Genomic DNA, 13,876 nt, shown 5'->3' with positions numbered 1-13,876 from the left:
CTACTATATATTATTAAGCCTTTTCATATTAGGGATTTAAGATTTTAATTTAATTTTTAATAATTATTAGGTGGATGAAAATGATTTAACTTCCACTTAATATTTTAGAATATTTTTAGTAGTATTCACAAATTAAAAGTTGAGATTATCTTGATAGTAGCTAACCCTATTTTTCTTTTTTAATTAATTGATTAATTTAAAAAATATCATATGAACAAGTGTCATATGAAATGAGTTATGATTTTTGGGACATGTGTTATTAAAGAGTCATGATTTTGGTCTATGATATTGTAACAAAGCCTATTTACATACTAAGAATTTCTATGGTAAAGTGGGGGTAAAGCTCTATGGTTAAGAATCTTGGTAGATAATTTTTAAATGTACATATGTTTAAAATATATATTAATTCTATTCATAACTTTTTTTTTTGTAATCAAGCTAAGATCTTTATATTACCAAAAATAGTTTACATAAAGTACAAGCAAGGATGAACTAGTAAAACTTGTGTTTGGGGGAGGAAATGTGTGCAAAATACCTATCCTATCATGTAGTAAACTTAATAGAGACAATATTCTTGTGATAGGGAAATGAGATGATCCATCAAAGAGTTTACATATTAGTTTAAAATAGTTCAAAACTAAGACAAAATAGAAATTGCAGATACTATGATGACTGAGATAATTGAAATAACTATGAAAACTAAGAGAATTAAGAGACAAATTGAGTCTTTCCCATAAGAGGTTAAGAGGCTTGATGAGTTTGAACCTTGACATGATCATGTTGGCATTGGTTGCTTGAAGCTTGATCCTTTTGAAGTTGGTTGTGCTTGGCCTTGTCCTTTCTTGCTTGGTCCAGTAGTTCTAGGCATTTGAATGATTCGTCATATCCTTCAAGCGACCAAGGATGACACTCTCATTCAATCAATTCTCTACTTGTATAGAGGTCTGCCTCCTATTGAGAGGTTTCACATTTGGAGGTCTGAGCAACACAGGTCTGGTTGACTTCCTTATGCTCTGAACTCTTATGGATTGGGGAGCCTCCATTGTTTGCATGCCCCTGTTTCTTTTCCTAAGCTACTCGAGGATTAAGGCTGGATAGATTGATTGTCGAGAGAGAGGAATCCATAACTCCAGATCTTTCTAAGGAGTTGGTGGACACTTGAGTTGGTAAGAGGGGAAGAAATGGAATGACCATCGATTGAAAGAGATTTCTTAGAGAAATGTGAGTATGGTTTAGGTTGGATTTTACCTCTACCATTCTACATTATGCACCTTCCCGGGCCTCTTTATTATTCCATAGATGGTGGGAAATCTGATTTCTAACTACGTAATGGCAATTTTCAATGTGTTTTTGTTCCTCTTCCTCCATGGAAGCTACTAGTCGATGAATGTGTGACTGAATGTCATGATCAAACTTCTGCCACCTTGCCCTTACCCTCTACCACCTTGCCCGACTCAACCCCATTCTTGAACCATAATTTCTTGCCTAGTGCGTTGAACCTTATGCGTTTTGTATCCTCAAGCTTTTCCCCTCCCACCTCAACAAGACACATGCAGAGTGGAATGTTGGAGAGAATGTTTGAATTGCCACAAAATTGGGACAATGATGGAGATATCCTTCTAGATTTTGAGTGGTGTTTCCGAATGCCACCATGTGTCCTTCTATGAGAAATATTGGCTAAGACTAGTGACACATGGTTGCCACCTAGTCTCAAGATTTAAGGCCTGTCATTTACCCAACATGAAGATGCTAACAAACCTTGAGTTACATATAAAAACTTGAATTTAGAAATTGTTTTTATAATTTTATTTATAATAATAATTTAAAACACAAAAATATAACTTAATTAATTTTTATAATTTTTTAATTTTAACCATATAAAATGTATAATAAAATCTTTTAAATATTTACTAATTATTTAATTTATATAATTAAACTATTTATATAATTACACTAATATATTATATAATAATCTTTAAACTTAACTTATCATTAATATATAATTAATATATATAAATTTTAAATTTATTTTACTAAATATAATATTTATATTTAAAACAAACAATACTTATTTAATAGTCTGCATCATCCATTCGAAAACAATCTCAAAGATATTCCAACCATGTCAACTTTTCACTAGAAAAACCTACCCTACAAAAACCCCAATTTCTAGAATTGATCCTACCCTAGAAGAACTCCCAAATCCTATATAAAAATGCTTAGGTGACACGATATTAATGTACATTCACTATTGAAATTTATTCACCATTCAATACATTAATATTTAATTTTCTTTGTGGTTTTTCGAATTGAATACAAAATTCAAAACATACATATCCATTAATATGTATTTTAAGAAAAAGGTTGTACACAATTTTAAGTATTTGAATATCCATACATATATATAATTTTCTTTCTTCATATTCAAATGGAATACAAAATTCAAAAGGTTAGAGACAATTTTAAATATTTTAATATTCTTACATAGATATCCTAAAAAAAGAAGGGCGTTGTCTATAATACAAAAGTCAAAAGGTTAGACACAATTTTGAATATTCTAATATTCATACATAGATATCCTAAAAATCACTGGAATTTCCGAAACAATATCATCATTAAAGAAGGGCGTTGTCTATATAGGCTGTAAATTTATTAGGATGGTCAAAAATGTTTTGAATTTGGCAAAATAAATCAAATTTTTTGATAATGTGAGTGTTTGAATTTTTTAATGATATAAATGAATTTAATATTATAATTTTTTAAGATTCAAAATACTAAAGTTTGAAAAATATAATTTAAATTTAAAAACAAAATTTAAGATTTTATTAAAATGTTATTAAAATTTCCATAATTTTTTGAACAAATTTGAAATCTTATTAAACTAGATTTTCCAAAAAAAAGGCAGGAATCTATTGTTTTCTCACGTACTTACATTTAGGGAAATTCAAAAAGGTTTTGCAGGCTTTCCTCTCTATTGCACGACCGACAGTGATACTATGTTGGTTTCGGGTGATAAAGAAGCAGGATTTTCACTCTATTACTGAACAGACAATGTTTTGCATTAATGGCAGTAGTTCTGATTTGCGAGAATGATTTCTTACTTGAGAATCACATAAAACAAAACAGTCAAAATCCATTTGCATTAGTGCGTGCACAGGTACATTCGAGATATGGTCCGGCTTGTTGAGTCGTAGCCATGTGTTCACTGGGTGTATATATATATATAATTTTTTTTTTTGCACATATCCTTTATAGACGAAAGGTGACCTTTGCATGGTTGGAAGGTGGCAAATATTTATTATTGACATGAAAGTGACGTGCAGCACCCACGATTCCTTTTAAGTCATGTCAAATGCTATAATCTGTAGTTTTTCTTAAATTGAAAAACAATAAATTTACACTTGCCAAACGTTAGTATTCTGGGTATCCATGGGTCTAGATTGTGTTGAATAGTTAGATTTTTTGAAATTACAGTTGCCAAATTTTAGTACTTTGGGTATCCATCATTCTAGATTGTCTTGAATAATCTGATGTTTTTTTGAAAAAAATAAAAAAATCAAGAAACCCTAATCTGTGCATCTATTTTCAATATAATTTGGATAGTAACTATTTATTCATCTCTATATTTAATTATATTTTATTTTAAAATTTATATACAATTAAATTTTTTATTTTATTGTTGAATTTTAATTATATTTTACTTTAAAATTTATGTACAATTAAATTTTTTATGTATTTTCTAGCTCTGCTGGGATTACCATTACATAATTATTAAAATATCAATCACATGTTTTGTTACCGTGTAGAAAAATAAATAAAGTACTAGGGACATTCAATTATTTGAAAAATGGGCACTTTTTGGTAAAAGAAATATAAGGTCATTTATTTCCTGCAATGGAGTCTAAATCAATTCCTTTATCTACCTGAAAGCCCCTCCCTAGGGAGGCATTGGGACATCACTCCTAGATTCAGAAAATTTGCAAAGGGAATATCCCAACAAAATCAAGTGTTGCAGCTTTCGCTAGAGTATTGACATGGAAAGGACACATGGGGCCTGAGATTTGCCTCCTTTGTAAGAAAAGTTGTGAGGATAATGCACATTTATTTCCGCATTGCCCATACACGATGGCTATTTGGGAAGGGGTATTGGACACCTTTGGCATCATGCCAATGCAACATTTCACTACATTAAGAAGCTGCATATGGAAGTGGATTAAGTAATCAAAATTGTTGCCTACTTCTTGGAGTTTGGATCAACTCAAGTTGCAAACATGCATAAAAGAATCATTTGGAAAAATATATGGCATACATTCCCAGTGGGTTTCTTTGATGGAACTTGTTGTGTGAGGAAATGTGGATGTGGGGTTTATATAATCACCTTAGATGGAGCTTGTTGTGGGAGGAAATGTGGATGTGGGGTTTATATAATCACTCACCCCAGAAAAAACTATCACTTTTGGTGGGAAGGGGGTCATGCACAAACAATAAGGCAAGGTAGAGATAGTGGGGCTATGGCGATTGTTGATAGCAGGGAAATGGTTGGGATTGAAGAGCCTACAGGTCTATGGGGATGCAAAAGGCATTATCAAAGGGACAGAAGAAATTCAACCCTCCAATTTTGAAAAATTGGATGAAGCTCATCAAGAAGATGGTAAGCACATACCAACACATCAACATTGATCACATTTACAGAGAATAGAACTGGACTGCATATTTACTATCCAAAAAAGGTATTGGGAAAGAATCTGGTAAGTTTTTTTTACAACATTTGATCATGGGGTAAAGACAAATGCTGGAAGCATCAACTTCTTACTATCCAAAAAAGGTATTGGGAAAGAATCTGGTAAGTTTTTTTTACAACATTTGATCATGGGGTAAAGACAAATGCTGGAAGCATCAACTTCTCAACTTCTCGAAGAGTTAGAAGATAATAATGAGTAATGATGGACACATGGACTTTTTTTACCATAAGAAGATGAATACATTTTGTGTTTTCTTTTGATGTATATGGACTAAGTAAGACGGATAGTGAACTAACTAAAAGATGGTTAGTGGAAAAAAACACAAATCACTATCTTTTTGGATGAAATGTATGTTGAAGAAATAGACTGTAATCAAAATACATGACACATATACTATAAATTTAATATTAATACAAAAAAATTTGTTTCGATAAATAATTGAACATGTCAAAAAATGTTTGAGGATAATTGGAAGAAAAATTAAAATTTTAAAGTTAAGTTACATATCAAAGATACTGATTTTTTTGTTCATTTGAAGTTATATATAGAAATTGTGAATTTCAAATTATTTAATATTTATTATTTTTATTAAAAAAAATTAATAAATTTGTTTATATGATTTTGAGTGTAAAAGATATTATTTTATGTGTGTCATCACTAATGGCTCCCTTTTCTGAGATTTTCACAATTTTAAATTCTTCCAAACTTATAATATTTTTCATATTCATATCTTCTTATAAATAGAATATATGTAATATTCAATTTTCTCAGAAGTTTTTAATTGTTTATTAAATAATAAAATACAAATTTATTAGTTAAATTTGAAAAAATTGTACACATCTTCAAAGTTAAAATAATGGCCATTAATGTATTATAAAATTATTTGTCTGTGTAAAAGTTGTGTTTAATATATAAAGAATACATAGCACTATTAATATTGGAGAATATAAAAAGTTTAAGTGTAAACTTTTGAACACATCCAATTTTAAACACACCTTACATAATACAGTGGCACTAATCATGAATTATCTGTAAAAAGCTATTTGTTAAATTAGTTTAATATTAATATTTGTTAAATTTATATACTTGTATGTTAAATTTACAATTTCCTTAAAAAAAAAACATTATGCATAACGTTAAATTCCACACCTAATTGGAACGGAGTAATAGAAAAAAAATTCGGAAAAAATTTCTCTAGTAATTTGGTTCATTGTTTGAAATAATTTTACTGTCAACGGTCATTCATAAAACACAATCAGGAATAACAGAATGGAATATTGGCACAATATCGGAAAGTTGGAAGAAAATCGACACAAAGTTTATGATAATTGAGATATTGCCTAATATCTGACTCCAACGCCAATGGAAGATTCTCCTCGACAATGTGGATGAAACGCATAATCTTTAAAACCTAAAATGTTCTTTATGCAGACGAAAGGTCAAGACAAAGCAGGACAAGGGAACAACCAGTACGATGCCGTTATCTTCATTGCTGTCCAAATGATTTGAAATTAAAGAGATTCGTTCATCTAATTTTTTAAAGGTATATTTAGAAGTGGGACTTGAATAGAAAGAGTGAAAAAATACAATTTTTTTAATCAACCACTTGAATTACATTCTATGCATTCTAATTATTCAACCAGAGGTTCTAGACATATCATCATAGTTATGGTTGACAAGGGGTTCTGTTTTGTTAAGTACGGCATCGTTAGAGGTTTATGCTTTTATTAGGGTTTTGTTCCTGGACCATGATTGTTTTTCGAAACCAATATAGCTAGATGGAACTGATGGGTGACTGCAATGTGCATATTAAAGGCGAATCACAAGGCCGTTTAGCTTTGCCGGTGGAGTAATCTCGTTATCCCAGATGTAGGAGAATTCAAAGTAGTATAGCCGAGATCTCTCAATTCCTGAATTCCAAAAGAGAATCCTGGTATGAGGGTTAATTGTGAGCTAGATCGGAAGATAGACCGATGCTAAATGAAGAAATGAAGCTGCTATGGGCCTGAAAGTGATATCTGATGCACTGCAAGCCAGCCAAGGGCGTTTTCTGCTTATAATTTACAAGAATCTCAACTAGTACCAACTCCAATAATCTTGATAAGCTGGACATCGCTAACCAGGTGGGCATTTTTTTTTATATTCTTTGGAGTAGGGTTCAGTGTTAGAAATTGTAATTACTCATTAGAGAGTCAATTAACTTAACTGAGTGTTGAGCGTTTAGTTTAGTCAAGTGATGGATAAAGAGTTAATTGCAGTCCATATTTAGAGTGTGAGTTAATTGAGTTAAGTGTGTATGTATGTCAAGATATTTTAGGCTAGTGGCTAGTTGGAAAATTTGTGTGATCAATAGAAGAGCTGCAACTCATATGTTTTATGTGCGAATTTAAGTCAAGTGATGGATAAAGAGTTAATTGCAGTCCATATTTAGAGTGTGAGTTAACTGAGTTAAATGTGTATGTATGTCAAGATATTTTAGGCTAGTGGCTAGTTGGAAAATTTGTGTGATCAATAGAAAAGCTGCAACTCATATGTTTTATGTGTGAATTTAATGTTTTGTCTCCTCTACATTTTTAACCGTTAAAAATAATAGTAAATTACTATTATATGCCTGCAATGCATGATAAGTTGAGGTGAATTGAGTTTAGTCTGTGAGTTTGCATGAACCATTTAATTAAAGTTAAATAAACTCTAATAATAATAAAATTTGCATGATTTATATTTAATAAGTATTAGTAGGGTACTTATATCGCTGTGGTTAGATCGTTGTGAGAAACATGAGCCAGAAGAGCAAAAACCACAACCACAGCATGTGAGAAAGTTTAATTAATAGAAGTTTATTTTGTATTTTCCTCCTCTTCCTTTCCATCATTAGCCAGCTGTCAACTATATGATGTGAAGGGAGAAAACATTGATATCTCATTGGATTAGATTATAAATCATTCTGTATTAGATTGAATTAGGTTTACATACGTTTTACTTATACAATATTTTCCTAAACTACAGTCAAATAATCACTCTGAAAAAAGCAATCAGGAAGCCACCAAGGAAGAGATGTCAGCAGATCGGAAAGGATCAGCCAAAAAGGATGTTAGAGTCAATGGTGACACCAGTGTAGGATCCTCTCCGTATATTTGCGCTCATGCTTCCAAGGCATTGAGAGTTCGCTCTTCTACAAGTAAAGATCGTCACTGTAAAGTGAATACTCCGAAAGGACACCGGGATCGAAGGGTGAGGCTTGCTGTTTCCACTGCCATTCAATTGTACAGCCTACAACATAGATTGGGCCTTCAACAGCCAAGCAAGGTATTGGACTGGCTCATCAGTAAATCAAAATCTGCAATAGATGGACTGCCCATACCATCCTCTATATCTAACTTTAACTGCAGGGAATGTAATACTATTCAAAACAACGGCCCAACAGTTGTAGATGTCATTTCAACCTCGAGAGGAGCAAATGGAATATCTCATTCTGTGCCTAAATTTTTACCATTCCGGACACAGAAAGAAAATGAGACGAAATTCCACAATGGGGAAACGAATGGGGAAGAACTGAATGTTGGTACAACGAATGTTGTCCGTCTTTCAATGCTCCAGAATAGGACTGAAGCAAGTGCCCTTGTTCCGATATGCAGTGAACGAAAGAGGCTCCAGCCGTCAGTGCTTCTGAAGAAGGGAAACACACAAGAGGGGATGGCATTCACAAGTCCTTTTCAGGAACAAGAAGGGGTCGCGATGACAAGTCCTTTTCAGCAACAATCAGGGTGCTTTGATGTACGACTCAGTTCGGCCGACAATTCAAATGCAAATTTGGCACCTTTTTATTCATTGCACATGCCAAGGCACGAAGCACAATTTGGGAGGCATCAAGAAATAATGCGGGCTGCAAGTAGCACTGCAACTCTTCTACCGTTGGTTTTCTGTTCAAATCGTTTTGATTCGAGTCGACATGATGGGAAAACAAATAATTTCTCACAGAAATGTAAGACACGGCTTACTTCTTCTTTGCAAGACAATGACAGCATTTACGCAGAAGAACCTTTGCGGCTTTCGGGTAACATTAATAGCTATATTAACACAATAGTGCCCATGCTCACTCCAAACCCTCTCCGTGAAAGCATTGCCTCTTGGTCGACGACAGTTACAACAGAAGTCCAGGAGGGCGGTGGAGGGAACGGCATCTACCTTGAACGACGCCACTGAAAGTTCGTCAGGACGGTGCCGGCATTGCATATCTCCTCCAGATATCTTAATTTCAGTAAAATATCAGGTACTTCAATCGCAATTAGAAAGTTAGTTCTGTTCCTTTTAGAGCCATGGGAATTATTTCCTATAACTGATTAACGATAAGCTTCACAGAAAAAGCATATGCCCTGGAGATTGCTGTTTTTATCAGTTAGCGGAGATAATCGCCTTTCCATAGAAATAAAACGAAAAGTTAAATTTGGAGCCCTCACCACAAGTCTGACCTTCAAATTTTCAACTGACTGGGCTTTATCATCAAGATTCGCACACTTCTGTTTTTCCAGGTTTATGCCACTATTTGGAGAATCTGTATTTTACTGTCCAATAACAGAGTTTTAACTCATGACTCAATCACATGTTCGAATCAATTCAAGATACAATTAAGAGGAATAGAGGCTTTGGAAGAGGAATAGAAAAATCTATAAAATCTACTATTTCTAATAAAGTAAATATAGATAAATAGTATTTGAAAAATGATTTAGAGAGTTTTATGATGAAGATAAATAGTATTTGAAAAATGATTTAGAGAGTTTTATGATGAAGAGTAAATTTTTACTTTAAGGATTGTTTTATTTGACCAAGGAATTTTATTTTTTTATCAATAATTAAATTTTAAGGATTGTTTTATTTGACCAAGGAATTTTATTTTTTATCATTAATTAAATTTTTTTGAGTAAAAATCGCTCCAATCTTTGGCTTCCATTTTTGTCGATGAGAGAAACAAAATATCCCTTGCAACACTCACAATGGATTATCCATTTATTTATTTAGCACAATAAATTGTTATTGTTAACATCTATTTATTTATTTGACCATTGTTTTGAGTCTTTTAACTTTGGAAGTGGGAGAATAGACGTAAATGATTAGAGAATGCACTTTTCAATGTTAAGGAAGGCCCCTCTCAATGTTTGTAAATGGGTTTGTAATATAATTAACTTTGGATTATTATAAAATATTGATATAATATTTTAAACAGCTTACGTTATATATGGAAAAACACCTTTCATTTTAGAATTATAAAATTTAGTTCTTTATTTTCTGAAAGTTTATATCATATACAAAATTTAGTTCTTTATTTTCTGAAAGTTTATATCATATATGGAAAAACATCTTTCATTTGAGAATTACAAATTTTGCTTCTTTATTTTCTGAAAGCTTTTTATTTGATTACATTTAATTATGTTAATATTTATTTAATTTAAAAAATATATATATTAATAAAATTAAAATATTAATTATGGTATTATCATAAATATTATAAGTAATTTTCATATAGCATATTTTTATGTTAAATTTTTATTTTATATTAATATTTATTTTCCTTTTACTTATTTTTCATTAAAATATTTATATAAGAACAATGAAATTTATACGTACCCACAAAATTTAAAGAAAAATCTTATAGAAGTCTTTTTTTTCCTTAGAAAATTTAGATGGATGATCGCTGGATCACTACTCTCACTAAAGGTCAATACACCCTTCAGAGCAGATGTTAACATCTATGGAGTAGTCTAAATATGAACATATAACCTAAGGCTTTCTTATCAACAATATAATTCAGGGAGATTGTTCAACCAATGATCATTAAGTGTAGGTGCACATAAGCATTAGTGAATTATCCAAATTTTGGGTAAAACAAAAGTAAAACCCCAAGATATGTTGTTTCATAGTTTAGTTTTTTAAGCAAAATCTATGTACAAATATATTGAGGATTGAACCTACTTTTAACTAAAAATGAGTCTAATTTCCTCAAACATGTCATTTCAAAATTGTTTAGAGAAAACATACATGTCATTTCAAAATTGTTTAGAGAAAACATATGCATTAATTAGTTGAAAATAAAATTTAAATAAATTATGATAAACTAATATTAATTCATTGAAATTCAATTAATTTGTGTAAAAAACATATCTATTATTATACTATGTAAATAGAATTTAAATTAATTATGATAAAATAATATTAATTCATTGAAATTCAATTAATTTGTGTGAAAAACATATCTATTATTATACTATATAGTATATTCAAAATTTTGTATTATTTTACTATGTACTACGTTTGATATTTTGTAATTTGCCTTAAAAACTTAAGTAAATAATGTAATGCAAACTTTACATATCAAATAACTATATTTAAATGTTTATAACATTTTTAACGAATTGGTTTTTTAATAAAAAATAAATTTTAATAAATAATAAAAAAATATTTTTTAACCAGGAAAATTTTAAACATGGAAATTTATCTTAACATTTAGAAATCTTGATGAATCTAACTAATCCATGATATGCCATCTATAAAATATTTGGTGGTATTTTTGTAAAAATATTCAAATTTATAATAAGTTTATGTAATCTCTATATAAACTTTTAACGATTTTTAAAGCAAAATAATTATATACTATAAAATTTGAGCGAAACATTTTGATAAAAAATAGAAATTAAGCAATTTTTTTTGGAAAACATATGAAAAATGAACTCACTTGCAAATATTACCTTTAAAATTTTCTATTAAATTAATTTTTTATTTTATTTTAAAATAAATAATTTAAATTTATAAAAATAAGAAAATAAATTTTGAATATTTCATTTAAATTCTCAAAGAAATGGTATTTATAAAGGACTCAGTGAAAGGAAAAAATAACATTTTTAATATAAATTAATAACATTTTTTTAATATAAATTCAGTCCCTCAATATATGCCACTTATTTTTAATATCTTTAATATGCTATGTTTGCAACCTCTAATATGTTCATGCGTGTTCATGTGTCTTGGCATATCCTGAAATTAAAAATAGGTGAAAACCATATATAAATAGGAGTGTTTGAAATATATAAATTCACTCCCCATTCCTCCAATCCTTCTTCTAACGCGAAGCGAAAGAAGGGTTTCCCGAAAAAGACAAAATAGAGGTCGTAAAAAGAGCTCACATTGCAGATCCAATAGATAAAAGGTGAGCTTCTTTCTTACCGGAGCGAGGCATATGCATCTAAGCATCCCCGAGTGGGAAGGAGGGTAAACAGGGAACAACATTTCTTTTGTCTGGAATTGATCAACTCAATCCTTTTTTTTAAGTTGAGTTCACTTAACACTTTCATATTTCTCAGAGCTCGTTGTGAGTAATTATAGATAGAGTTATTTTACGAAAATTGTAATAGTTTTCATAAAAAAATCCATGTAATAAAGTTAGTAAAGGAAAATAATAACTAAGGTTATGGGACACTTATTCCAACTTGAATGTTAGTAAAAAACATAGTGATAGGGATTATTAGTGTTTAATTAATGACTATGAAAATTAGCATTTATTTACAAAAATAATGGAAAATACGAGAAAAGGATGGTGAAAGGTCACAAGTTGCATGTGAGGAGGAAATTGAACGGAAAACAAGGAAAATGAATAAAATAGTGGCTTTAATAATAAAAAGGATTTTGTGGATCAATTCACAACTTTTGTCAATTTTAGCTTGGAGCTCTCTACTCTATTCTCTCCCTCATACTCTTGCACACTTAGAGTTTTCTTGGAGTATTGTGGCATACTTGGGATTTGGAGCAAGAAGGAAAAGGAAAAGCAGGAAAATGCAAGGGGACAACGGGATCAGTGGCTGCAATGAGTTTTCTTTGAAGCTACTAATTTGCATGTATGATTTCCTTGCTAGTTTTGGCGTGCATGACATATGCATGTGGTTTTTTGGTTGTGACTTGTCATTCACATGGGGATTGCTTGAATTGATAATGGTTTTGCCCAACCTTGCCATTTCTTGGATAGCCATGGTGTTGGGGGTTTTGCCTTTTATTTTTTGATTGTTTCTCATGTTCCTTATGGTTGTGGGTTGAATTATTAGTTCTTAGAGTGTTGGTTGGACAAATTCTCTAGAAGCTTTGTAACATCTTGGGTTGAGTTACTAGTCCTACAATCCTTGGTTGGAAAAATGCTCCAGAGCCCTTGGTTGGTTGAGTTACTAGTCCTGGAATCCTTGGTTGGAAAAACGCTCCAAAGCCCTTGGTGGGTTTAGTTACTAGTCCTGGAATCCTTGGTTGGACAAATGGTCCAGAGCCCTTGGTGGGTTGAGTTACTAGTCTTGGGAGCCCTAGTTGGAAAAACACATTGGAGTCCAGTGATAGCTGTGGATTGAGTTACTAGTCCTGGAAGCCTTCGTTGGAACAAAATCTCTTGAGCTCTACACAACTTGGGTGGAGACTGATCTGGTGATGGTTAGTGATGTCTGACCATGAGGTGGAATCACTAGTTAAAGGTTGAGGTGGTTGGCCTTTGGAAGTCCTCGTTTGGTGTTCTTGGTTTATTCCATGAGATCCCACATTTATGCTTGGAATATGGCACGAGGGTGATTGACTGAAAGAGAAATTTGGTTCAGCCCAATCTATGGACGGGCTGTATGTAGAAGTCCTTGACTTGGTTATATTTTCATATGTTAATATAAGCTCCTTTTCATTTGGTATTTCACGAGTAAATGTGTTTGTCATTATGTGGATTTAATGATGGTTTCATCATTGATATTTCTCTAGTTATTTGTTGGTTATAAGCATGTTTTATGAAAAACTTGTGTTATGAATGTCATCATGTTTTTATTAGTAGATGAAATGTTAATGAATACATGGCCTAATAGATGATCTTGGAGCTATTATGAGGAGGCATCGATCTTTCTTGAATATTCTCAGATAATTATGAGACTCCTAGGTTCATATTTGTATGTATGACCTGTACATCACATGTTTATGATATGTTTGATGGAATTCCTGTCATGGCTAGTACGGGTTAGGTCTAGACCTTGTTCAAGTGCATATATTACTAGCCTTATTTCATCATTATTTACCATTTATGGAAGTTTCATGAAGTTCTCGATAGAGGCCTGAGTTCTAAACCTGAAAAA

General features: G+C 31.4%; 1 protein-coding gene across 2 annotated transcripts in view; it reads left to right on the top strand.

Annotated features, from left to right (window-relative positions):
* The first annotated feature begins 6,469 nt into the window (after positions 1-6,469).
* The window catches only part of LOC149151476 (uncharacterized), a 120,051-nt gene continuing 112,644 nt past the window's right edge, over positions 6,470-13,876 (top strand). Inside the window, exons 1-2 of one of the 2 annotated variants that reach the window (XR_016263204.1) lie at positions 6,470-6,865; positions 7,749-9,012. Coding sequence is in view for 1 of the 2 variants with exons in the window: in XM_089442283.1 (XP_089298409.1) it covers positions 7,797-8,945 (1,149 nt within the window). In the remaining variant the exon portion in view is untranslated. Of the gene's footprint in view, positions 6,866-7,748; positions 9,283-13,876 lie in introns of those variants that run through there. The other variant, XM_089442283.1, reaches the window with a different exon arrangement.

The sequence above is a fragment of the Pinus tabuliformis genome, chromosome 9 (assembly GCF_031772625.1).
Source record: "Pinus tabuliformis cultivar Carrire ecotype Pingquan chromosome 9, CPIR1, whole genome shotgun sequence".
NCBI lineage: Eukaryota > Viridiplantae > Streptophyta > Pinopsida > Pinales > Pinaceae > Pinus > Pinus tabuliformis.
The sequence above is the reverse complement of the archived record's forward strand: the minus strand, read 5'-3'. Positions and strand labels throughout refer to the sequence as shown.